Source organism: Protopterus annectens, chromosome 10.part0, assembly GCF_019279795.1.
Source record: "Protopterus annectens isolate FY-2018-M chromosome 10.part0, PAN1.0, whole genome shotgun sequence".
NCBI lineage: Eukaryota > Metazoa > Chordata > Ceratodontiformes > Protopteridae > Protopterus > Protopterus annectens.
Window position 1 is genome coordinate 151,587,979 of NC_056744.1, and position 24,853 is coordinate 151,612,831.

At 37.7% G+C, this 24,853-nt stretch overlaps 1 protein-coding gene across 1 annotated transcript in view; it reads right to left on the reverse strand.

Annotated features, from left to right (window-relative positions):
• The window catches only part of WIPI1 (WD repeat domain, phosphoinositide interacting 1), a 1,063,998-nt gene that overhangs the window by 503,886 nt on the left and 535,259 nt on the right, over nucleotides 1–24,853 (reverse strand). The window contains exon 7 of the mRNA XM_044085121.1: nucleotides 1,834–1,904. Coding sequence (XP_043941056.1) covers nucleotides 1,834–1,904 — 71 coding nt within the window. The remainder of the gene's footprint in view (nucleotides 1–1,833; nucleotides 1,905–24,853) is intronic.

Here is a 24,853-nt window from a genome sequence, read left to right on the forward strand (position 1 = left end):
CTCTAATAAGTGTGCTGTATTATACAAGAAATATAATTTAATACAATCAGGAACATGTATCAAAGAACACATGTATGTTTTGTATGCAAGAGGCCTATGATTTGAAAAACGCCCATAGTTTATCTTTATCCACCACTGGCCAGATGCATCTTCTTTGAATGTGGGTTTCAATGCTATTTCAATGAATGCGAGTTTCAGAGGTAGAGAGGTTTTAATGCTAAGTCTATTTTCATTTTGAGACTGCATTGCTTTTTTTATCAGATGTCTATTAATGTTTGTGCTATAAAATGTAAAATAAAAGTTTTAAATGAAATCCAAATAATCATTATAGAAGTAATACAGTATGCATGTTACAGTGTTTATGGTAAATGGGGTGATACAGCCAAGTAATGGGACATTGGAATGACTGCAGGGTGACAGCTGTGTATGGTGGGGCCCCATTCGACTGTGATTTTGTGGGGGGGGGTGGCAAACTCAGACAGCCATGGGCGGCACAAGCTCTAGCTATACAACTGATTAAGTCATAGAAAATGACTTTTGGAGGTCCTAGCAAACTATAATATTCTTTTGCTAAAATTAGAATATTGCCTACCATTAAATGCCCTACTTTTACCACAAAACCCACATACTGCAAGTCATCATAAATAAAAGTTTCATCAGCTTCTCCCCTTCCAGTGAATATAATTGCTACACATCTCAAAAAATGGTCACCATTTACTACAGGGTCTGAGTCGGGGACCATATTTTGGTTGTCTGTTCTTCAGTTTGCATTTGAAAGTTGGTATTGCACAATTCCACTGGAGTGGGTGGAGTTACGTAATTATGCATGCAAATTTTATGTTAATCAGCGCACAGATTTGTACCTATTTTTCATGGGCTCTTGTCCAGATTTTTTATGTTTTCAGGTTGAGAGGTATGGACTGTCATCAGACTTCATAATTCAGGCAGCTATCAGAGTTTTCTACATCCTGTTGACACTGCACCCGAGTGACAGGAAGTCTCATAGCACAAGCTTCATGTAGCATGTCTATAGCCTGCTACAGCAGATATCCACTGCCTAATAAACACATATTCTTAAATCTTATGCTGCATTTACTGTGTCTGACTTGCCATGGAATGAACTGTAATCCCTCCCCCGTGAATGGGCAATCACACCCTCACTCCCACCGCCCCCCCCCCTCCATGGCTCATTCAACACAGAGGTAATTAACTGATCCATCATTTGGGTCAAAATCAGAGGTTTATCCTTCTGCGCCATGCTGATCTTTTGTAATCAAAACAGACAGCTGGAGACACAGCTGTGACAACATTTATTATCAGGATATGAAGAAGATAAAATATGGACGCAGACACTTTCTAAAAAGTTAATTAACTTAAGAATGAAGTTGAAAACTGGAGCCTGCAAACAAAACAGGCAATAAGGCATGAACTACTGCTTAAACATACATACATTCTACTTCGTGTTTCATAAATTCCTGATGACAAATAAAACTTGCAGAGATAAAGTCAGGTGTACTGAGTATCACACAAAAGTAAAAATGGGAAAGTTAAAGTTCAAATGTTACTTAGCATTACAAAGCAGAAAAGCATGTGAAGTGGCTAGGTTACTATTTCATTTGTATTAGCATGCTATAAAACAGGAACAGGGACAAGACCAGAGGAACTTCTTACAGGGACAAGCTTATAAATCATCAGCCTATGACAGTCATGACCTTGAAATTGTGCTGCAGTTAAATTCACCATTTGAGTGTGCTTAATATGTCCCATTCTTCTGAAGTGTACCTATTGCATTAAGTATCATTAACAAATGTGAAAGAACAAAGAAACACTAACCTCTTCATGCCTCTCCTAAATTCACAGAGTCTCTCCCCTTCCGGAACAGAAAACACTCGGATAACAGTGCCCTTTAAAGCAAGCATAGTAAGGGATATCACTTTTAATACTGTCAGTATTACAAACATCACTGGTGTGTGGGACAAGTACTCACTCTTTGCCTACAACAGAAAGTGACACTGACAAAAAACTGCAGTTCAACTGGCTATCTAGATTCAGTTACAACAATCTATAATATTCTACATCAATTCATATGTCTGAACTTTAAAATATTACCAGAAATAAATTTTCATTTTAGCTAAAAATTCTGTATAATGTATGAGTTTGTCTCTTGGAAAGTTTCATTTTTGTCTGTCGTGCTAGTTACTCCCAACAGATAGAAGCATGATGAACACTTGTGTTCTCAGCCCTTGCTTGGCAAAAAATGCACACCTTAGCATGACATCTTTGTGTGTATATGTATTACACAAATGTGTATGTGTAGACGCATTCACCTGTAATGTGTGCAAAGTATGACATATTCTTAAGTACCACAGAATCCAAAATACAAGAGACATTCCATAACTTCTAGATGCATCTGTTGCACAGAATATTAATGATTTGTGAGAGCACGTCTGCTTCATTTGGTTGCTTTCAGGATTTTGTTTCCTAAATTAATAAAATAAATAAATATGTTCTTCTAAAATGTAATAGCTTTTATGAAACAACAAGATATCTTGGATTCTTACTATGGAAACTACATTAGCAGCAGGCGGCAGAAAGGATCTTTAGCACATACAGCAAACTTTTAATCCATATCTTTGTTTTCTTTACCTGAATGAGATCCTACCTCAGATCCATTCAGTAAGCACAAGTCACAAACCACTTGTTATGTATTAAAAATGACTATACACACCTTAAAGGCATGCTCAGCACTGGCCCAATGCCCATAAGCCCTTAAGTGTATTAAAATCCAAGCCTGCAACAGCTTACTAGAATTATAAAATTATTCTATATGAGCCGATAGTGGGGGAACACAGTAAGACACTGGATGCATGTATAAAAAGATGTAATATATGGCTATGCCATATACTGACCAATGAAATTACTAGACTTTTCTTTCTTGCCACTTGTAAATGTTCTTTTGTTTTCTTCTTTAATGTATTTAATTTAGCCTTTTATCAACAGTGCAGGTCAGCCAGGTGTACTTGAGGCATGTGGTAAACATGCATAATTTTACAAAATAAACTTGTTTTTAGCTCAATGTGAAGTATGGCTTTAATAATGACCAGGTCTAGTCTGGGAAGGGAAACAAAGGACTAAGGGGAAAGAGGAAGAGCTTGAACTAAGCAATTTAAGAAACTAAAAAAATCCATATTCAAGCAGCTCACAATGAACAGTATAAAGAGGGCAACAACAATTTATAAGGCAGTCTAAAAAGTGAGTTTAGAAATACTAATCTATACAGAGCAATTTGAATTTCTACCTTTTCAGTATTTCTGCAGTAAAAGTTAAATTGTCCTTTTTGACTTTCTGTATTTAATCCAGCATCTGCATCTATTTGTTGTTCTCATACTTTATCAAAAATGCAGCTTAGATCAATGCCTACTGTGAAAAACTGAAAGGCTGCCAGCCCAGCCAGACAGAATTTTGCAAATAATTCTATGTGATTTGTAAATATTAATATAATCCAGAGGCTGGTTTTACAAATGTAGGATTAAACTATATGTTGTACTGAGCTTCAAAAATGTAACCATAGTGCACTCTGCTGGAATAAAGCTGATAAGTCAGATTGCATTATATGACTGATCTCAAATTCGGAGCTGTGATGTCTGGACCAGCTACTTCTTTCTATTGTTTTGAGACCAGAGTTAATTGCTAGATTTTATGTGTATAATGTCTTTTATTGCTGTGGCTTCCTGACCAGGTGCAAGATCAAAGAACTGTTAAACTATGAGTTTCTGTTAGTCTGGGAAATTAAACCAGAGAAGTGTCAAGAATGATGTAATCTAAAATGAGTCAGCAGTGATGTATTACAAATTTAAGACTTTCTCTGAGAGAGAGATAATTAGAGCATTTTGGATTTTGTCTGAACCTGAACACATCTATGCACCATCACTCTGCCTTTGCTCTGTATGTATGTAAGTTATTTAGAACATTGTCTCTCTTAGAAATAGATAGAAAATATTAAGATTAGACTAGCTGTTTTCTATATTTATGTCAGACTATTCTATAGTATTATTTTAAGCATTTTCCTGTGTCTGAACTCTTGACTAGCACTGTGTTAAATTCAGATTTGTCTTGTGTTTTTATTATTTATTACTAAATATTTTTAAACCTTTCAACAGTGGCTGTATTGTGTAGATATAATTTAAGCTCTAAAGTACATTGCATGTATATAGTGATGCTGTACAAAGCCACTCCAATAAGCCTTACTGTTCATCACACTTACGAACTGGGTAATAATAGTGCAGAGTAAAATTGGGCACCCCTTGGTAATGGCCTTATTAGTAGCTGATATTAGTGGTTGATGGCAGTAATTTCTACCTTAGAGCCTGGGTGGAGAAGGGGGCATAGCTGGAGAACCTGTGACAGCCTTCCCCAGGAGTGTCTGTGTGTTTGTATACAACTCATACCTCAAAGTGTGTGTGTGTGTTGGCTACTTGGGCAGGGACAAGACGCACTGGCTGGACAGAGAGGTTGCTGGAGGTTTTAGCTTGACCACTAGGCTGAGACCTGTACCCTATAGCTGTGCCAGTGGGGATTCTTACTGGGGATCTGGAGAGAAAGGGAGAAACCAGTCAAAGGCTGGCTGTGCTCTGTGTGTGCTCTTAAGGGAAATTGTACTTTACTGCGTGTGTACTCGTTATCCTTCCCAATGTGCATGCCCCTCACTGGTGCTAGTGATGAGGATTGAGGCTCCTTGACTACTGGGCACAGGCGTCACACCTACAATTCACATTTCCAAAGTTATGCCACATTAATAAATTACAAATTTCAGTATATTATTTTGTTGGGATATATCAGATGCTTATACATTTCCTTGCAGCTGGCAAAAAATTATCCAGACTAAAAGATAATAACTACTATTCATAGATGTTTGGAAAACAGCATTAAAAAGTACAAATTGTTGATATATGACAATATTACCTGACTACAACATGCGCAAATGATACTGAGTTTGTAGTCAGAAATTTTTCATTGAGGAGTCCTCAGAAAGACATCTGGCTCCAAATACATTTAGTATACTGAACACCTCCAACAAATGACTTGAGTGAAAGAGAACATTTTCAGAAGTCATTCTAATGTATAAGATGCTCTACCTACTTCCATGACAATATTCACCACAAAGGAGAGGAGCATGTCTTCTGGGAAGAGATGAGAATAAGGACCATCTATTTATTTGTGGTTTCATTACTGATTCTCAGTTATGAATTATAACATTTCTGTAGAATGTCATTTTCAGAATAATTTAAGTATGGATAGATATCTATCTGATCAATAACTGACATACCTCTTAACCTCTTAGCACAATAAATCTGGACAAAGCCTAAAATATTGAAGAGTGGCCAAAGGCCCAAAACTCGGCAAAGATGTAAAATACTGCTCTTATAAACTCAGAAAGATACTAGAGTAACAGGATTTGTATTAGTATGTATTTTATGAAGGATATGAAGTCTGAAACTCAAACATATGTCATTACTTAGTGTCTTCAATTTTCAGTGATTTGACAGAAAACCAAAAACTTTTTGAGGAGCCGAACAAAAATATGTGGCAAAAATCTAGACAGTCTGTGAAAATCTGGAGAGTTGAGAGCTATGATATTGATTTTCTGAAATTGTAACTACTAAGAAAACTATTTTTAAGTACTTTAGTTGATGTAACTCTGGTAGGTTTTATACTTTTTGCTTAGTACACTAACCTAGAAATTATCACTTTAGATTAAATTTACTTTGAATTTGACTTGCTAAGAAAGGCCGTAGATCTTCAAAACAATTGCATCAGTACATATGCCTCTTACACTCCAATTGCATTAGTACATACACCTCTTACACTCCAATTGTCTCAGTACATACACCTCTTACAATCCATTTGCCACAGTACATACGCCTCTTACAATCCAATTGCCTCAGTACATACGCCTCTTACAATCCAATTGCCTCAGTACATACACCTCTTACACTCCAATTGCCTCAGTATATACCTCTTACACTCCAATTGCATTAGTACATACACCTCTTACAATCCAATTGTCTCAGTACATACACCTCTTACAATCCATTTGCCACAGTACATACGCCTCTTACAATCCAATTGCCTCAGTACATATGCCTCTTACACTCCAATTGCATTAGTACATACACCTCTTACACTCCAATTGTCTCAGTACATACACCTCTTACAATCCATTTGCCACAGTACATACGCCTCTTACAATCCAATTGCCTCAGTACATACGCCTCTTACAATCCAATTGCCTCAGTACATACACCTCTTACACTCCAATTGCCTCAGTATATACCTCTTACACTCCAATTGCATTAGTACATACACCTCTTACAATCCAATTGTCTCAGTACATACACCTCTTACAATCCATTTGCCTCAGTACATACGCCTCTTACACTCCAATTGCATCAGTACATACACCTCTTACACCCCAATTGTCTCAGTACATACCTTACACTCCAATTGCATCAGTATATAGGCCTCTTACATTCCAATTGCATCAGTACATATGCCTCTTACACTCCAATTGCATCAGTACATACACCTCTTACATTCCAATTGAGATATGAGACTCGAGTAGAGTGCTAGAAGAAGGCAATGAATGAAAGTAATACTGCAAGGCAAATCTAGGCGAGTTAGGGTAACAAAGGGATTTAAGTAGTTATTTACTCCATTTCTTTAAGAAAGTAGGAAGAAAAAAGGTAGCTGAAGAATATGTAAAACTATTTGCATCAAGATAATTGTAAATGTCATACATCTTTGCTCAAGAGGGGATGATGTGATGATACACAAGGATTACAAAATTAAATCTCAATGATTCTTTCAAACTAGTTGTTAAGCAGACCCACAAATAATACATTACTAATTGATTCCAGTTTGTACAAAGTTTGGAGTTGAGGTGATCAGATGCATCTGAAAACAGAAAAACAAATATTAAAAATAAAGAACTAACATGATTTTATATATTGGTTATCTACTTAGTCATTTTATGTCTTTTATCCCCTGACTAGGCAGCACCAACTATTGACTGGAAAACTGACACAAGATTAATGAACTAGTGTTTGGACAGTATTTTGTTGACTCTGTCATTTTTTTTAGGCATTCTTCTGTATGTAGACTGTAATGGTATCATACATGTTCACTGCTTTTACTATCACGGTATAGAGATCTTTACAAAATCTGAAACCATTTATTCAATAAAGATGAGGCAAAAACGTAAAATGTGTGAAGTCTGACATTGTTTTTCCAGTAAGCATGCAGTAGAACTAATAAAATCTGAGAAGCTGTATAACATATTTAGTTATTTTTTCAGAAAAACAATGAAGCAGTATTTACCAAAAAGACTGACAGTTGACCAATGGCAAGAATAAAAACAGCTATAATAAACAATAACATGGAACAACATTAGGACCGTCATGTTCAATGGCACATCTTCAGAACAACTTGCAAACATAAAAACACTTAATCCATTATATGCAAATTAATCACATGACACATTATCACATGATCAACCTCATATTATTGTCTATAAACTACAGTACGGATAAGAGGAGATAGCTGCCCCCAGTTTGAAAATAGCAGACTGCCTTCACGTCTTTACTTAATAAAAATGAAAAAAATAAAAGCTTTTAAACTAAAAAGCTTTACTTTTATTCTCCATGACTGGAGTAAGGTGGTGAACACCATCACTGACTTAAAGCTGTATGTGCAGAAGCTGAATCTGTAAGTACTTTTTCACAATAAAGTGAAAAAAATACTGTCAATAACAACCAGAATAGGGTACAATGGAAAAAAAAAAACAAGTGATTTTTCCCTACCATTAATCTGATGCTTAGCCCTTTTGAGAGTAAATGTGAGGCAGACATCAGAAAAGCCCTCAGCAGACCTTGCTGCAAGTTTTACAATATGTGCAAAGATTAAATTAAACCCTCAGAGATATGAGCTCCTATAAATCATGTCAGTTCATGAAAGGCAACAAGACAGGGGGCATTTTTGTTACTGACATAGGCAAATATGTTCAAAAGATCGTAGGTATGCTTGGTAACACTGATTTTTATCTCAAAGTCAAGACTGAAATTGTTACTTCTGCTTAAAAGAATGTACATGTCACCCTGCAACAGTTTTATTAGGTTGATTTTATTGATGGAAGACTGCATGATTTTCTAAAAGTATCCCCCCCAAAGGATTTTTAAGTCTCATAAGAATCTTCAGGACCCCATTGACTGGCCAGTGGTCAGGGGCGGCCTTAGCTGATTATGGCGCCCTAGGCGAAGTAGTGCTCCAGTGCCCCTTAAATCCCACCCACATCATACTCATGAAACACTCCTACGAGCCACACCCACAGGTAGGCCACTCCCCAAAAAGCCACTTCAGTCATTCACTTCCCAAGAAAACCAGTCCAGTCCTTTCCTTTAATTATTTAAATGCATAGAAGAAAGGATACCTTGTAATGTAGTTTAAACTGCAAGTGAAGATGGAAATTTCCTTTAATAAACCTGCTTTATCTGTTGCTCCTTCACACATACTTTACTATAAAAGTCATGTCTTCAGAAAATAGAATCCTATGTGCCTTGGTTCAAAGGGTTGCTTAGGTTAATGTAAACAGTTTAATTTACTCTGGGTAGGCGAGAAAACCTTAGAGCTCAGGAAAGTAAAATAGCAACCTCTCTCCTCCCTATGTACAGAAGCTTAAGCTAAAATAGCACAAACACAGATAGCCATTTGATAAACAATACAATCTTGCAATGAAAACAGGCTTAGCAAGAACAGTAAAATTCTCTGCCACTGAAATTACATGAAAACCCATATTTATAGAAAATGCATTTGGTCAGTGGAGGATTAAGTTTACATTTGGGCTGTTTTCAAAACAGACTCCTTGCACACATTTTTATATATCATTATATGTTGCATTATACACATACTCTAAAATAAAAGTCAGTAAATAGGGAAGAGCACAATTTACAACTTCAAAAAAGTAATCAGATTAGTAATATTTGCCACAAATAACTGTCCAGTCATTTTTTTATAAAGTGTGACCTGTCAGAAATAACCAAATTCACATCATTGGCAGAAACAAGTCTCACTTGCAGACCCACAAACAAACACCACAGATGGCCCATCAGATGATCAACTACAGCAAGTTCACCCAAACCATGAGATGCATCCAAAATTGCACATAAAGATCTGGAGATTACTGAAAGACCAAATATCTGTAGTAAATGATTCCACATTGTTGATATTCCTTAGTTACAAACCTATCTCCAATAGTAATATTATTTCACGACTATTTACAGAACCATACTATGCAATCTAGAAATAGAATGACTGGAAGTCAATTTAAATGACAATATTTAAAACAAAACTCTTTCAAAGCCTCCAATCTTAGTATACTGTCTAGCTTCCAAAATGCTTTGACTGTTCATGCTACTCAAAGATTCCTCCTTTGCCAAACTATATTATGCCTGGTGAAGAAAAGCATTACATTTGTTTGCAAGGTGTGTCTGGTAGTTTGTAGTCTAGTGTTTGATTTCCTCAATGGCAGCAGTGGCTAAATTCCCAGCACCTTCCTTGGGTCGCCTGCCTGCCCCATATAGCCTGCAAAAGACGGTGCAGTTTGACTTGCCGTACTTGCGAGGAAGGGGTTTCCTTACTGGAGGAGCCAGGTTAGGGAGTGGGAGGGAGTGTTTATGTGAGCTCACCAATCCCAGATGAAGGGACTGGTGTTATGTTTACAGCCAAAGTGCACCCCAGTGAACCCTGTAGCATGTGTCTTTGGCTGAAGGCAGATTTTAATTCATTTATTCATTCATTCAATAGCTGAGAGTGAGAACAGGTTGATGCTGCGGGTAGTGATGTTTTCAATGAATATTTTAACTCTGCCAAGTTGGGTTTCCCCTTTCTGTGCATACCTAAACATCCCCCAACCCTAGATACATTCATGATTACATGAAGACTGCTCCCAGCTTTCATCCACCATAAAGGAAGACTGGCAGTGTTAGAGGTCACAGACCACCAAGATCATTCTCTCCCTGGACAGTGAGGCCCACCCTCATCAGGATTCAGCCAGGGATGACTGGGAATAAGGGGAACATATCAATGGTGAGAAGATGGATACCAAAAATAATTCATTAGCATATTTGGACACTGGCTTGTTGAATGCTATCTCCACAGAATTGGGGACAGGAAAAGCACTATAAAATACACACTACCAACAGCAGTGATGCAGTTATTGTTTTATTTGATCTTCTTTTTATATTTACAGTGACTGGAGTGGGATTATGTGGCTGTGAGTAACAGCAGCAAATTAAAATACCAGTATTTGCATTCCTTACTTTAATTATAATAAGATCTGTGCTTAAGTGGAACCCAATTTAAGACAAATATTTGGCCTAAAATTCTTGCATAATACATGAGTATAACTGGTAATTACTTCATACTAATCTGATGTAGACTACATTTTTATTATAATAATAAAACTGTGATATCCTGGCTCCTGATACAATTACAGTAAAATTATTTGGTGAGATGTATTGAGACCCAGTAGGAAAATAAATTATCTCTCAGATTCTAGATATTTTACAAATAAAAAAAAAACATACTTCTCTCACTACTACTTAAGCAATAACCCACACCTGGGTGTGGGTAATACTGGATTTACCCAGGGTTGGTGTGGTTTGGTCACAAGGGTGAAGCCAGAGTGGCCAAACAAAAACAACCGTGGGTAAATCCAGCATTACCCACACCCAGAAGTGGGTTATTGCTATTATACAATGGCAATATTTAAGAAAAGAAATACTTTTCTTAAATAATGGCATTGTATAATGCCTCTGTGCTGCCCTTCCACAGCTGTCCGGTATTCTGGAGCAGTCGATGTAATTGCGCATGCGTATGCTTACGCAGTATATCAGAGCTGTGTGTAGAGAAAGCAATGGAGAAAGGAAGATCTCCATTGCTTTTTAAAAGTGTCGCGCTATGTTAAACGGAGTAATAATAATAATATGTAAGGTTCCTTAAAGAGCTTAGTGCTCCAAGTCTCATTTTTTTTAAATTAGGAAGACTATTTCTAAGTTTAAAAGAAGGACAGCCCAACACACATCTGAAATTAGAAATAGACTAAGCAAGAATCTTCTTGTAAGGCACAGTGCTGAAGCCCCAGGGCATTCTTTTCTCGCTTTTCACATTCTGGTCATGATCAGGATGGTCTGATTGAGGGAACACCATGCTGGAAAGAAGTGGTTGGAATGGCAGATTTGTTTCAATGCCTATAACCCACCTGGACTTCATTCTGCACGTTCAGTTAAATGCATTCTTCAGCTTAAGAAACTAAACCACTATAAAACTACTTTACTAATGGTTATGACGTCATTTTGCTCTAGTCTTCACTTTTCTCAAGCATTTTTGTACCTTTATTGTTGATGGTTTCTGCTACAACACATACAAATTCATTTATATTTTTGTTTTTTCACATTTTTATATTGCATATATTTTTAGTGTATGGTTACTTTCTTAGATGCTCAGTTTTAATTATGATATGATGAAGCACTATGGACAAAAGGAACTGCTTTAGTCCTTTCCCTTTGGATGTATGGCTTGGAATCGGGGTGCTATCTATAAAACAGGAAAAATTCAAGTAAGAGAAGAACTGCTTTAAAGTTTGACATTTCCCTGTCAGTGAAAAGGTACACACCAGCATTCAGAGGCACCTGCAATTTATCACATTCTGCCTCCTTACTGCTTTCAGTAATTTCGGTAAATGTGGTAGCTGCTATTTTTATATCCTATTTCGCATAGCTTGAGTATTAAAAATACGGCCATTGCCAAGACTGCATGTAGAGAGGGCATAAATTGTTTACCTGTGTTTTTATGGAAGTAATATCCCTCGTGTGGGCTGCCTTCATATTTAAACATCCTTGAGTGCCCAGTGATACACCAGTGTAGTTGCAATGCTCCCACTCTGTAAAGTTTGCCTTATCACTAGTTTACATTGGCATTCCCTCACTAGTTTACATTGGCATTCCCTCACTTTCAGCTTCTGTCTTTTAACAGCCACAGGAAAACTGTCTCAGGTTCTTTGTTTACCATTTTTGGGCTGAGTGTGCAGAATCACTGAGTTTGAGAAGACCCACACTGACTGTCTCCCACTAACATGGGAGGTGAGACTCAGAACCTGCAGCCCACCTTTTGATATTCAAGTACTTTGGCCTCCTTCCCCCACACCTGATTACACTAATGTAAATTATGACCAACACAGTACCCCCCACTCATTCTACTAGCTTTAACTGCCTTAGTCCTTTCCCTCCGGATGTGTGATCTAGATGTGGCTCTCCCCTCTAACTGCTACTATTAGAGTACATTTATTATTTAATTATATACTTAAGCTGCTTTAAACATCTCTACTACTATATGCATGATTTCTGCAGTAAAATACCTAGTCAATGAACTTTATTCAGATCAGCGCAAACCATCTCTTATTCTCCATATTATACTGTATCAGTGAGGTCTGTTCGAATGTGCAGATTCCCTTAACATTGAATTTTGCAATTTAGTTGACTGTTTTACAACACAGTGTGCTAAAATTTAACAGGGAAGCAAGGTTTTAACATTGCATATGCTTCAAGACTTGAATGCACTGTTTACAGTAATATTCAAAGTTAACTGAATGCATACGGTGTTAAAAAGCTCTTGATGTTAAAAGTTCTCTTTATATGTTACTAAAATGGGTCTCATGCTTTGAATAAATTCAGTGATTTTCCTGTTTAATCTGATCTCTTCTCCAGACCTTTATCTCCTCTTTTCACTACAGCCATTGGTGATCTTTGTCATTTGATTACTTTATTAATGCCCCAAGACATTTCACTTTAAGAACAGGTTTCAAAGTTACATGTTGTTGAAGTGGGATTCTCACCATTAGAAGTATTGCTGAATCAGATTGCTCAGTACACAGAAACAGGTTGCTTAAAGAAAGGATTACTGACCAGCTTTATGATGTCAGAATAATAAAGCCTGAGCTAAGCCTGTATCTACATACATACATACATATATACATACATACAAATATTTCAAGCACAGGCATTAATGCCCTTCTAGGCTGCCAATACACCAAAACAGTTATTCCCATAAGAAGTGTCCAGGCAATTCTTAACAATATCTACACTAGTGCTTGTTTTAATGTAATTTGGTGGTCTGTTCCATGCATCAGCTGCTCTCTTAAGAGAGCCAATTAGTACACTTCCCATTCCTATAGAATATTCTACACAGGTTGTCTGATGATTCTCTGGTACTTTTTGATAATCCCAAACATTCCTAGAGGTAGTTGTCTCTAAATGCCCTATATACTTGACTAAGATCTCCCCCTTAGATATCTATAAGAGACACTGTACAAGTTCAGATATTTTAATCTTTCTTAATAACTTAAATGTTCACATCCATTGATGCCCTTGGTATATTTCTGCTGTACTCCTTCCAGTTTACTCATGCTTGTTTTCTTATAAGGTTTCCATATTGTTATTCCATCCACTCTGGGTCGAATGTAATTAACAATGACTTCATCATTTATGATTTCCTAGATTTTATAAATCTTTTAAATACAACCTATAGTTCTATAACTATCATTAATATGATTAGAAAATCTCAAAGCTGCATCTACCCACATACCCAGGTCCTTAAATAAATCTACAGTTTCAATCACTGTGTGCTGTACTAAATATTCACCTTTCAATTTATGTCTTCCAAATCTTGTACACTTAGTTTTTGATGTATTTATCAGCATATTATTCTCTGCTGCCCAAATGGTCAATTTAGGTAAGTTCTTTTGCAGGCATACCCTATCTGTAACAAATGTAATCAGTTTACACAATTTCAACTCATCTGCATAAAGACTGTAGAATACCTCAGATGAAAAGGATAGGTCTGAAACATACAATCTAAACAAGTACAGATCTAGGAGAGAGCCCTGTGGGACACCCTGACTGTAGCCAATAATTTCACCTGTCCACTTGCTGTATGAAACTTGCCATGTCATATTTGTAAAGCATGCAGCTACCCATCTGATCAAAAATACATCAATATCTAGTTGTTCTAATTTGTTGATCAGTGGTTTATGTAAGACCCTGTCAAATGCTGAAGTTAAATCTATACAAATTATATCACAGCACAATTTGCCATTCATAGCTGCTATTACATCATAGGAAGTTACTAGGCTATTGGCCCTGAGGCCCTTATAAGCCTAACCAAAAGTTTAGCCCATGCATAGACAAATCAGCACCTGATGCCCCACTTGTATTTTCTATTTCCCATCCAGTTATCCAGACTGTGCTTAAAAAGGGGTAAAGATGTTCTCTGCTTGACGTGGAGAGGGAGTTTATTTTATAGATGGGGGAGTCTCTGGGACACAAATCTGTCCTGCCAGCAAGTCCTATTGATGTCACAGACCAGGATGAGGCCGCGTTACTCATGTGGAGCTTGACTTGCGGATATGCAGCAGTCCCATCAAGGCGGGGTCCGAGATCGCCTTATATGCCAGACAGAGGTCACCTCTTGAGGAGTCTGTATGAAACAAAGTAGAGGCATAGGGCTTTTAGCCTATCTGTGTGTGGTAGATTTTTGAGGCCCTGGATTCTCCTGTTGAGGAACCTCTGTGGTCTCTCCAGCTGCTGCATGTGCTTTGTGAGGTATATGCCAAATGGGGCACTGTACTCAATAATGGGCCTTATAAGGGAAGAATACAGGGATGTTATGACCTCCTTGTCCCTGGATGAGATACCCTTACTTATGAGGTGGGCCATGTAGAAAGCTTTCTGTACAATGGCAGCAACATGGTGGTCAAAAGTCAGGTTGCTGCAAATCTGGGTGCCCAAATCCCTCACAACTGATGCATGCTTAGAATGTTATTAATGTGATAATTTGTGGGGACATCTCTCTCCCCAAAGGGGGTGATGATGCATTATTTTGTATTCAGCTTGACGCCATGTTGCTGGCACCAGTTATTTGTTTGGGTGAGACCCTTTGGAGGATGTTCACAACACTAGGGAAATTGATGACAGCTCCCAACTTGGAGTCATCTGCAAACTTAGTCAGTTATAGCCCACTGGTTTTGGCTTGTACCTCAGAAAAGTATATCTCAAATAACAGAGGCCCCAAGATCGAATGCTGGGGTACACCACTCGATATGGGTCTACTGCTTGAGGTGGCTTCCCCTATTTTGACTAGGTGGGTTCTATCAGTGAGCCACTTGGCTACCCATCTGGTAACATACGGATTGATGCCTAGTTGAGAGAGTTTATCTATTATGCCCGAGTGGGGAATAGTGTTGAAGGCTTTGGCCAGGTCAAGGCAGGCAGTGTGTACCGTCTTCCCCTCATCCATAGCTTTGGTGACTGTCTCAAAAATGTCGACCAAATTTAACAGACATGACCTCCCCCTGACAAAGCCAAACTGTGTGGGATCGAGTGTTTGGAGGTTGCCAATGTCCTTGTTTATGAGGTCCATGATAATCTGTGGCCTTGCAGATCAGGCTAGTTAGGCTTATGGGTCTATAATTTCCCAGATCAGTGGACGCTCCACCTTTATGTAAAGGGATGACAGTGGCTGTCCTCCACTCAGCTGAGACAAAACCAGTACTCAGGCTTTGGTTGAATAGGGTGCCTAATGGTGCTGCAAGTTCCTGCCTGAGTTCATATAGGCTGCAGCCTGGGATGTTATCAGGTCCCATGGAGGCTGTACTGTTTGCCTTTGGGAGAGCAGTGATGATCTGATCCCTAGATATAAGGGGAAGGGGGCAGGGACAGTGAATGTCCTGATTTACTGATGATGGGGACAAAGGGGTGAAATTTTCGCTGAATCATTCAGCTAGCAAGTTTGTTATATCTACAGCATATGTATATCTGGTGCCCTTGACAATCAGTTCTGAACAGATCTGAGTGCTACCTTTGAGATTACAGACATATGTGAAGAAGGCCTTATGATTGTCTCTAGTAGATGTGGACAATTTGGACTCGAAGTTTGCTTTGAAGGATTTCACTAGTGTACTTATTTGTTTGTTTAGGCTAAGGAGAGATTGCTTCCAATTGGCACCTGCTCCTTCTTGGCCCTGTTCAGCAATTTTTTTCTTCTGTTATAGAGTTTATTTATTGCAGATGTCCACCAGACAGGTTTAGTCTTCCTTGCGGAGGATGACTTAGTCCTGTCAAGTATTCCTGATTCCATGCATCTATATAAATGTTTGTATAGTAATTTGGTATAGTTTTGGATACTGGTGCTAGCTCCTGGAGAGGGGGCTGTGAAGCTGTTTATACCATCCCACAGGAGGCTGTAATCAGGTTTGGAGAAGTTTTTTTGATTGACCCTAGCTATAGGGGGATTGGAGGAGATGGTGACTTCAAACGTGACCACTTTATGGTCGGATCTTATAAGGGAGGATGATACTGCAGGGATGCTGCAGTGGCTACTCATGTTAGGAATGCCTGCAATGAGTGCAGTTTTGTGTTTAGACTCCTAGCGTTTAGCAGCATGACCTTTAATTTGTGTTTTGTTGAAATTTTTATGTTGGTAGTTTTAACCACAATACTTTTCCTAAAAAAGGCACTATAGGGGAGGCAAGAGCCTTTGCCAGAATCCTGAAGCCCAGATGAGACTGATGCAGGCCAACTCTGGCAAAGTATTGTGGTCTGTCGATCACATCTCCCTAGGCTGATGCCATGTTATAGAACATCATGTTACAGGTGGTAATAGATCTAGTTGCAACATATGCATGCTGATATATGGTTTCAAGTCCAAACCTATCCAATTCTGACAATAACTTATCCAATATACCTTCTCCATTATTTTTCCAAAACATGAAAACAGACTTAAGGAGCTGTATCTCACTGGGTTTGTCCTACTCCCCTCTCACTTAAAGACAGGTTTAATAAATGCATGAGTACAATCTTCGGGAATCTCCCCATATTTATGCGGCCTAGTAAACAACAGATATAATGGTACTTTAAGTTGTTGGGGAAGTGTTCTCAGGTCATTATTACTAATTCTAGCTCCTCCCTGTGCTTTGTTTGGATCCATTTGCATAGCTGTTTTTCAGTATAATCTAAATGATTTCAGTATCTGAGGTTACCTGGATGTCACTAAGATTTTGTAAATACATCTATAATCTGTTACGTCTGAGAATATATTTTAGAATTTACACACAGTTTATCAATTTGTATCTCTTTATTTCTTCCACATCTTAAGTATCTATAAAACAGTTTTCTATTATGCTCAATATCTTTATATAATTTTTCTTCAAATGTTTTCTTGGTCTTGTCTCACACTATGCTTAACTTGTTTGTCCAACTTGTTTACTTCAGTTTTCAAAGTTGTAGTTTGACCTCTTTCCATTTGTTATATTTCTTGTCACTCATCTTAATCAGGCATCTTGCTCTTATAGAAATATATACCCCTGATGTTATATGCCTAGATCCTGATTATTTTTTGCACTCAAACAATTTCTCTTTCAAAATTCTCCATATTCCTTCTGTAGGTTTTCCATTTAACGTATCATTCCAGTTAGTTTTACATAGTGACTGTTTTGCGTCCAGATAATCTGTAATTAATCTTCTGTATATTGCTTTCGATTTCAGTTTGGCAAAATTATCTAACAATGAATGAACCTTTATAACCACATGATCCTGGTAAAACTTGACATGAAGTAATAGTCATTTCTTAAGGAACACAAATGTCTAGTGTGTTCTGTTCACTGTAAATTAGAAATTACCTAATGAATAATTTTCTTCTTCTCTCAGTTAACATATCTGCCTATCTACTTAAACCGTCAACATATATTAGTCTCTCTGCAGTTAGTACCTATGCTGTTGCTGTGCTATGCTATTAAATGCATCTATATCATGATGTTACTCTGATTTTTTTTTATTTTAGGCATTGTTACATTCCTTGTAAATAACTTAACACTAACCAAATTTCTCAAGCATATTGTTACTGTATTCTCAAAATACTGCACTTTTGCCTTGTATATATTCGTATTGTATTTGTCTCTGTTTTTGCACTGTTAAGTATCTTACAACTTGAATTGTTAGGTTTTTCTTATTTTTTTTAATTACTTTTCTGGAGCTTTTCTCCTCGGGTCTCTGCTGAAAAGGGGCTCTCTGGGCCCAGTTGGACTAATCCAATTAAAAAAATGTAAAAATAAAACAAAATTACATGTTCCATGGTTGTCTTTATTGTCACCGTTACACAATCTACAGTACTGGCGTTATCAATGAACATGTAATAATCACAGGTCTCATAACCATCTTTAATTCCTTTCATAACACCTCCTTCTGATTTTTTGTTAGAATGTCTGTCACAGTAAAAACATTTATACCCTAACAGAACTGGTTTATAGTCATTGTTCTTTAACCATGTTTCACAAATTATAGCAACATCAATTTTGTTGGAATGTAGCACATTTTCCAATAAAAAAAAAAAACGTTATCATTAATGCTCCTAGCATTAACAACCATCAGAGATACATCAAATTCTGCTATCTGTGAACTGTTAATTTTCTGACCTGGCAAAAATCCTACCTTGTGTTTGTCAAATACTGCAAAACATCTGCTGCAAAAATTCTCTTCCCTGATCTAAACAAATGCACACCATCGTGTGTGAACACGTGTGCCCAAAATTAGAATCAGATGCTCTACACATTTCCATTTTATAAACAGGACATTTTTTCATGTAAGTATTTACTTAAAAATATTTTCATTCATGGTGACCGGACTCGCTTTTCTATATGTGATTTGTGAAAAATACATCCCAACACCTGTACAAGCTATTCTAAGAAACCTGTAAGTTCCTTACTCACACTGAATCCTTGTGAATGAGTTAATTTCTACAGACATGAATAAAAACAAATCCGTACTTCCTTACATTAAGGGTTACCTTACATCCTCTGCTTTTGCTCCTGGCAAGCATAAAACTATCTGATGCTCATTATTGTCTCTGCAAATCTAAGTATCAGTTCCACTAATAACTGAATGTCCAATTAAAACAATATCTTTTATGACTAAATCCGAAGCATCTTCAGTTTCTAGTTCAGTAATATCTGCTCTACCAACTGCTACAAAGGAATGATCTTCATTACCATTAGTCTTATTAATCCCATTGTTTTCAAAGCAAATTACATTTCCTAGCACACAGTTCTCATCCAGCTGGTTTTCTGCATCCACAACTTGAGACATGTTGTCAACACTGTCTTTCTCATATTTTTTCTTACAATATATTCTTCAATCCTTCTCTGTTAAATTTTGATTTCCTCCTTTTCACCTGTCCCTTACCTCTTTCTACCATCTCTTTTAAAAAATGCTGCTTTTTTCTGTAGACTGAAGGGTTTCTGAAAGAAAAATGTTATCATTCCATGTAATCTGTGAGTTACATAGCAAAGAAGTGTCCTTTTTAGTATGTATTCTTTTACTTTACAACATTCATCATTTCTGAAAAAGATCCCTGTAGCTCTGCTGTTTCCCATGACTTCCATCCAGATGTGTGCTCGCCACCCATCCCTATAGCCCTACACGGTGACTCCAAACAGTGTAACGAAGTAGCTGTTTCCTTGAAAACTCTGACTGCACCATTACTAAACTTATTAAGTCAGCGTGCAGTGTAGGTCACAACAGAAACACTGGTCTTCTCTCTGTTAAAACTCTAGCATATAAATTAAGGGCTTCCACATTACTGAACCCACCTTCTGGCCTCCCGCCCCTTACAGTACTTGCCTAACCACAACTGCTTAGATCTGTTCCCCTTAAAAAAATTTACTCTACCTATCTTGGTCAAGCTACTAAAAACAGTAAAGCTGTACTCAGTTTAAAACTTACTAGCCTCCCTGCTCTACTTACTCACATTTTGAGCTGCAGTTGGTGGTTGATTAATTGATTATTTTTTGTTCACTCTACCCATTCACATCCTGGCTCATCCCACTCCGGTTGTCCTCGCTACACTCATGCTCACTCCACTCAACTCCTCTACCCCACCCCCATTCCCACCCACCCCCATTACCCTAAATATATACTCTAAGCATCTTGTGCCCTCCCACTAATTATGCAATCTACTTCCACCTACTCACCTCTCCCACATACTCTTCCCTCCTCTCAGACCTTAAATCACACCCCACTCTTTAATCTCAATTCCTCCCTTTTCTACACATTTACAACATACCCTTGTCCTCCCACCTCCAATACCAACAACCTCTCACCCAAACCCTCCCTAACCATGATACTAAATTTGATAGTAACTTCCCTATTACTTCTGCTCACCTCCCTTTCATCCTACCATACTAACCAACTGTCACTATTTAAAACCAACACCTACCTTATCCTACTTTAATAACAGCCAGTTTACCTCTTCATTATTTACCATCTCTCACTCACTACACACCACATTTACTCACTTATTTCATTACAAAATATTCCAATTACCACCCAACCTCTTTGTTAGACTTACAATTAAACATCTTACTCACACATTCTTTGTTTCCAAACACAATCCATCAGTCACCATCCTCTTGCTAGCTGGTGACATCCACTCTAATCTAGGACCATTTACATCACACCCTGTCTCTGCAAAAACAATCCAACCCTCAACCCAACTAGCCACTACTCCCACCCACACTGCATCCCTACCACCATTCTCCCAATAACTTGTGTATTATTATCCATTAATGTACAAATCTTACTGAATAAAGTTACTGACCTTCATGCAAGGATCTCAAATCATTCCCCTCACTTACTAGCACTATCAGAAACCTGGCTTAAACCTCATATCCCTAACACACATATTATACCCCACTGGCTACAACATCTACCGACTAGACAGAACCAGAAAAAAAGGTGGAGGTGTGGCAGTCCCATACCTGACCCTCTCTCCCCTACATGTTACTATTCCATACTTCCACCCTGCGGAAATTCTAATTCTAAATTACCACCTAAACAATCACAAAAAGCTTGCTATCTCCTCATTATATATCCCACCTGGTAAGAACATCCCTATAATTGAAAACATACTTTTCTGGGTGTCACAAAATATAGCCTACAAAACTATCCTGCTAGGAGACAAACACTGATTGGAATACCCTTGATACCAACTCCTCTGCCCAAAGCATCCATTTGTTTGGCTTTAATCAGCTAATTACTACCCATACAAGACTCAATAAAAACTCCAATGGCACAACATGTACCTAAATCCTAACTAGTAACCCCCATCTCTATCACAGCCCTAGAATACTTCACGTTGCCTTAGGTGATCACTTACCCATTAGTACACAAAGATATACTCCCTATCAAAACAAGTCACATCTATACAAATTCTGCCATAAACTCACTGACTTCAACCCAACCATTCTCAATGATGGACTCTCTTCTATTAATTGGTCTAACCACACTCACTTCCTCTCAACGATGCTGTACTCAAATTCAATCGTATCTTTCTTGGCATACTTGACTCACCAGCACCCCCTCGCAAAATATGAATAAAATCAAACTATGTCCCCTGGTTCAGGTAAAGCTAATCGTAAACTAATGCACAAAAGAAACTCCACCTGGAAAACATGGCAAAAAACAAGTCCCCCACTCACTGATAATTATTTAAAGAACTAAGAAACCACACCAAAAATCAAATATATAATGATAAGAAAGCACTCTACTTCAAGGCACAATCCACTCATTAGTACAACTCCAAAAACTTCAAGAGAAATATTAACTCAGTCCTTCACCCTGGTAAACCTCAAACTTCTAGCCCTTACCCTAACCTTGCAGACCAATACACTGCCTCTCTCCTTAACCAGTTTTTTATTGATACCATTAGCAACCTAACAAATGCCAACTAGAACTTCCCCAAAAAACACTACCTCAAACCACAAACAATGAAACCTGTTTCTCTCTCAACTCTACCTCAACCTCCTACATAGTCTCTCCTTCTAAAACTTAAACCTTGCTCTCCCTCTACTGACAATCTACCCCCTCCCTGACTTTCTCAACCTAGCAGCTAACACTATTGCCTACTCAGTATCAATACTTATCAATAAATCTATTAAAGAAGCTATTGTACACAGCATCTGGAAGTATTCCTATGTGATCCCCTTCACAAAGGTGGCAACTCCAATGATCCCTCCAATTACAGACCCATTGCTATACTGTCCCCACTATCCAAAATTCTTGAAAAATGCATACATAACCAGATACTGAAATTCGTCATCCACAATAACCTCCTGACACCTACCCAAGATGGATTCTGACCATACCACAGTACTTCTACAGCCCTTCTATCCTTACACTACTGCTGAAGCTAGAGATAACAAACTGGTCTTTTGTGTGTTCTTAGACCTTTCAAAAGCATTTAACATGGCGTCACACTCCAAACTACTAAACAAACTGGATAACTTAAATCTTTCCCCCTCAACTCTCTGTTTGTTCTCCAGCTCTCTCACAAACATACTACAATCAGTCAAATGGCAGTCTTCTTGTTCTTCTTTTCTACCCATACACACTAGCATACCTCAGGGCTCTATTCTGGGATCCCTTCTTTTTAACATCTTTACCAAAGACCTCCATTCTTCCACTACCCACTCTACAATCATACAATACTCAGACAACTCTACCCTGATCACATCCTCAAACTCACTCTCGCAACTTCAGACACATACACAACAATCTTTTCTTTTAGCTGAAAGCTGGCTAAATGAAAATCAGCTTATTTTGAATCTTAAAAAAACAAAACTCCATCTCTTTCTCCCCAAGGCCAGTGATCACCTTAAGCTCTCCTTCTCCATCTCTTCTCTAAATAACACCATCAGTAACATTGAAACTCACACAAAGTTACTAGCAATGACAACTGACAACCAGCTAAAATTTGATTTACATATCCAGCAATCGATTAAGGGAACTAATCAAAAACTTGGCCTCCTATATTCCAATAAAAAATTCTACTGTCCGATTCCAGACTCTCGCTGGCCCAAGCCTATCAACTTCCTCTATGGAGCCCCAGTCCTTACTAGCCTTCAAGCTGCCTGTTCTTCAAACTGGAACAAACTTACAATAAAATCACAAAATTTGCACCTAACTTACCTAATTTCATCCACCATTGCCTTGCTCTCAATAAGCTACACTCCACTGAATTTCCCCATCATCTCAAATTATCTCAACTCCATATAACCCACTTCCATCTTAATAAACCCACTGCTCTCCCTCCAATCTCTCTTCAATCTAGTCACCTGAAATACCCCTTCCCGTCCCTTAAGCAGTACGACAAATTCCTTCTTCAAACCCATAGGTCCAAAATGATCACTGGCAAACTTTTATATAAATCATCCATAACAAAATTCTGAAACCACCTCCTGGCCAATTTATGCAGCATTACACAAACTAACAGCTTCAAAAAAGAACTAAAAAACGTTCTCCAGAAAACAAGGTTATGCCGCTGCCAGGATCCTACCTAATTCTTATCTGTCTATCCCTCTTCTGAGCAGTAAGTTTTCTGGCTTTGCTCTATTCCACCCACCACTGCGTTGACCTGTTGGAATGTATCATGCTTATATCATTATAATTATTTGTGTATTACGTTTCATTTTCTTTTTTCATACTTATACAATACTGTGCAATCTTACTATGTATGTATACTGTGAAACTGTTTACTTTTTGTGAAACCTATTACTGTAAAGTAAAATTGTCATTATATTTTTCTTGGAGCTTTTCTCCCCAGGTCTCCACTGAAAATGGACCTGTGCTCAGTTGGACCAACCCAGTTAACAAATGTGAAATAAATGAAATAAATAAATAAATTATCAGTTTATTTTTCTTCCTTATTTGTTATGAACGCCTTCCTTTCTTTTTTTTCTACTTCCCTCTAAATGTTCTGAATCCCCATATTGCTGAATACATGTATCCAGAATTCCAAAGTTGTCAGGAGCATTGTCTTATTTCACAGGGGTTGAGACAACAGATACATCCTTTTCTAAATGTGTTCTATTTCTTTGCCTAACAGTATTTATCTCACCAGTCCGGTCATTAATATATGCAACAACAGTTCTCCAAGCAGTGCCAATTGCACAAGTGCAAACAATCATCACTAAGTCTAGATTTACTACCAGTGATGGTAAGCAAGTCATCCAACTGTTGACAGAAGGAACACAGATCACCAGTGTTATCAGGCATTACCTTTAAATACACATAGCATTTATTACACTTTAAAAGATATTTGTCCTTTAGCAAATTATTAACGGCATACTCATTTAAGGAATCCACATTCAGCTGCAAATGAATAAAAAATTCTAAAGGAAAAGAATAAGCAATATCAGTTACCACAGAATTCAAAGAGAACTTAAAATCAACTTATTTGAGGAAAAATCTCACAAATACTATACAACATTAAATTAAGTACAGTAAAGTTGTTGCTTGGACTGTACAACTTGTGAAAGTCACACAAAAGCCAGAATTCCTTTACATCTTGCATGAATTCATGCAGTAGCTTCTGCTCACTATCACTCGCAGCTGCACCTCATTTTAACAGTAAAGATCAATAAGTCACAAACCAAGAGATAGGATTGCTTAGATAAGCTCTGGATTGTCCTCTGCAGTATTTTTGAACTTACAGCTGACTAGGTCCCTTAGGATGGCTAGAGCTTGCCTGTCTAAAACCTATCCCTTTCTAATAACAAAGGGTGAAAATTAAAAGTAAAACAATAAAATATAAATCAAAGTAAATCTGCAAGCTATCCACTCCTTCCCACAAACAGTGAAAAACAGTGGTAAGAAACAAATACAAATTCAAATAAAACTTCTCTTACCAGGCAACT